This window comes from Cottoperca gobio, chromosome 20 (genome assembly GCF_900634415.1).
Source record: "Cottoperca gobio chromosome 20, fCotGob3.1, whole genome shotgun sequence".
In the NCBI taxonomy this organism is placed as follows: Eukaryota; Metazoa; Chordata; class Actinopteri; order Perciformes; family Bovichtidae; genus Cottoperca; species Cottoperca gobio.
In genome coordinates this window covers 6,392,852-6,396,259 of record NC_041374.1, presented here as the reverse complement: position 1 = coordinate 6,396,259, position 3,408 = coordinate 6,392,852, and the positions used below count along the sequence as shown (strand labels likewise).

General features: G+C 43.3%; 1 protein-coding gene across 10 annotated transcripts in view; it reads right to left on the bottom strand.

The window, feature by feature from the left end:
• Positions 1–615: 615 nt before the first annotated feature.
• The window catches only part of abi1a (abl-interactor 1a), a 43,305-nt gene continuing 40,512 nt past the window's right edge, over positions 616–3,408 (bottom strand). For 6 of the 10 annotated variants that reach the window (XM_029457707.1, XM_029457713.1, XM_029457710.1 and 3 more), the window contains 2 exons: positions 1,183–1,368; positions 616–1,080 (listed from right to left, as the gene is read on the bottom strand). In XM_029457707.1, coding sequence (XP_029313567.1) covers positions 905–1,080; positions 1,183–1,368 — 362 coding nt within the window. In that variant the 3' untranslated portion in view covers positions 616–904. Of the gene's footprint in view, positions 1,081–1,182; positions 1,369–2,567; positions 2,652–3,408 lie in introns of all 10 variants that reach the window. The other 4 variants (XM_029457705.1, XM_029457708.1, XM_029457706.1 and 1 more) reach the window with 1 other exon arrangement.

Sequence of the window (3,408 nt, the reverse complement as noted above, 5' to 3'; positions counted from 1 at the left end):
CATCTTAACCAAAAATGGAATGTGTTCTGTTGCTTCAAACGGATCCGAATGTATGAAAAAAAAGTCAACTCCATTTAATTTTTATGATTAGTTCAAATGCCTGAAACTTACTTCAGAGTCAAAATAAAAAAGGTTTTAGTGATTTCAACAGTAATATAAAAAAAAAATGTGGATACATTTACAACATAATGGAAGCATAATGCCAATAAACTTAAGATTACATATCATTAAAAAAAATGTGCATGCTTTAACGGCAAGACTGATTTTCAGGAGTTCGTTTTTTGAAATACCATATACAGTTCTTAAAAATGTGAAATTGTTTGACCGGCCATCTTATTTTACGAATGAGCCTTACGGAGTTGGAGGGGCGGCACTAATGAGATCTATCATAGAAATCGACATTCACTGAATTCACATTACAGAAACTCCAGTGGCTGCAGCTCACATTATATACAACCGACAGTACAGACACTTCAACTGAAGGCGTTTACACGACGTCAACATTTTTGATTTGCTCCATCCAAACCTAACGCTCTCGTTCACAAAGCATTCGGTTGGGAATCTTTTTTCGTCCAGGCAAGATGATGTCGTACATCCTTCAGCTGTGTGACCATCGTCTTTTGAGTTCAACCAGCGTTGAGCACGTGCAGTCCAATATTTTTTTTTTTTTTTTTTACATATTCCATAAATGTCCCCCACCCGCCCATATAACACCAAAATAAACTAAATAGATATTACTTTTCATTTTATTTGCAATCAGTAAGGGAAAGAACATTCTGTCATATCAAAAGAGGATCATACAGTTATGTCTATGCGTCTCAGGAGTCAAGGTTGCGGCGGTCAGTCTCTCAGTGGATTATGATATGACTGAATAAATAGACTTTACTGTTACTGCGAGGGCCCTTCAGTCGGCGTAGTGCATGATGGACTCCACGTAGTTGCCGGGGAACAGTCCGGTGGTGCCGTTGGCGACGCCCTCGTACCAGCCGTCGTCGTTCTTCTTGATGACGTAAATGATCGACCCCTCCATGAAACTCAACTCGTCGCCCTTGTCCTGGCTGTAGTCGTAGATGGCCACCACTGAAAACGAGGTCAAAAAAGGGAGACGTTCGTTCAGATTAGCGGCGAGTACTGAGACTTTATCCAAAGAAATAGATCCGTGTGCTAGATTTGGGAGCAAACCTTTCTCGACGTAGGTCTTGGGTGCCCACTGCGGATCTCCATCGGCGTAGGGGTCGCTGTACTGCACGACGGCAGCGTCCTCCTCCTCATAATCAACTGGAGGAGGCGGCGGAGGCGGAGGGGAGTCATCAAACATGGGCATGTCATCTGGAGGCGGAGGAGGAGGTGGAGTAGGAGTATCTGCAACTGTTGAACAGACAAAGAAAGTGAGCTTTTCCTCATCAGGTTGAAAAGGTCACGGATAACTAGTCAATATGAGCTGCTGGAGAGGGCGGCGGCTGAATCATGCAGGATTAATGATATAGAGTGTGTGTGTGTGTGTGTGTGTGAGGCATTGCAGTCATTTAGAAGCAGGCGGCATCACTGTTAGGACATCCCATGGATCATTAAAAAAAAAAGAAAAAAAAAAGAAAAGGTGGAGGCAGTGATTCTGGAGAACGGTTGTTGATATTTGAACACCACACCCAAACAATTACCCCCTCTGGATTTACTGTCCCTCTCCCATAACAATTTTACTTCAGACTAATAAACAGATATTTTAGGTAAAGTGAAATCTTCTACCGATACTCGTTCAACAGTGCAATATAACGCTCTTTAACAGTGTGTTCACCACGATAACAACTTTAACAGGGTGATATACTGTAATGTTTAAGCCTCCTAAGTCATTTGCTCATCTTGTAGTTCTGAAGCTCTCTGGAAAAGGGACTTGCACAGGATTTATGAACATTTCCATGATCTGAAGATTATCACATGCTGTGTCATGCTGTTTAGTAGGTTAGAGGTTTGTGTCACGGCATCCACAGAAAAGGTCTGTAGATAGATACAAATGTTCATTAGAAGCTAACACTGTCATTTCTAAGTGTTGTTTGCCGACAACTATCCTCAACAGAAATCTAAAGTTGCTTTCCGTCAAGAAATAAAATAACTATTACTTCAACTGGAATATTTGCTTGTATTGCATGCTGTGGTCCAGCAGGGGGCAGCAAAGAGTCCCATCCTCTCCAGTCGTGTTTGGCAGAGACCTTAGGCTCTTTTCCCCACTAAACATTATCATTCACCTCAGCTCAACCCTGCAGTGCTACATTCAGCATATGAATACGGCGCTTCAGTCAGTGATAAAATACCCTGCATGAGACTAAATCACTAAAAAACAGCAATCTGTCTCCAAACGGCAGATAAAGCTACCTAAAAATGTACATTAACCATGACAGGACTCTATTGAGACACATTCTTGGATGGTTCATTGCCGCTAAAGGATGGTATTAATTGTTCTCAAAAGACTGGGGGGGAGAGGGATGAACAAGCACAAGGCATGCTGGGTGTTCTGGAAAGGAGAGTAGTTGGCACAGATCAAGGGGAAAGTATGTCTTAGCCTCTTCACTTACTGCTCTCCTGCATCCTGGCCACAAAGCCAGTCAGAGGTATCTGTGGAGTCAGCTGGGGCATGGGGGGAGGAGGAGCGATAGACACTGAAAGCCAGCAGTGAAAACAAACACAAAAAAAGAAAGCACAGAAAGACAGAGAAAGAGAGCAACAGAGAAACAAAAACAAAAAAGCCCATCAGTCACCAACAATGTACAGAAGACAGTTAAGAGTGCACCCTAATCCCAAGCAAACACAACACAGACACGGAACCAAAAGGACACAGACACACGGCAAGAATTGTGAGCTCTCGAAACAGACGGAGTGATGTGCGACAGTGACGTGCTTAGTCAAATTAATTAACCAGTTGACTCACAGAACCCTGATTTTTCTTTTTTTAATGACCAATTATTGAAAACAGTGATCAACAGATGAATTAATTAAACCGTCTGCAGCTGCAGCATCTACACAGATCACACACACACAAACGTTCAGCGACGTGTGTGCGAGTGTGATGAGATTTCACGTGGTATCTGGGGATCGCTGAGGCCCGGAGGATAAACTGCGGATTAGGTTTGATTTCTGTCAATCAAGCAGCTCCCACTCACAGGCTCTAAAAGAAGTGACGGCTGCCGATTGGCCAGAGGGAGGCGCTGTTTGCATTGGAGGTCTATCAACCTCAACCCAAATCCCAGGCAAGCCTGCTGAACCCCACGCAGATCTGCTGTAGTGGAGTCCAGTACTTTGAGTTCTCACTGTTTCTTTCCCCAGATCATTTAATAAATCCTAAATTAGGGACACTTGGACTGATCAACAGTGACAAAACGCATCAAGCCCAGTGCCTCTGTTAATGCACATCCAGGC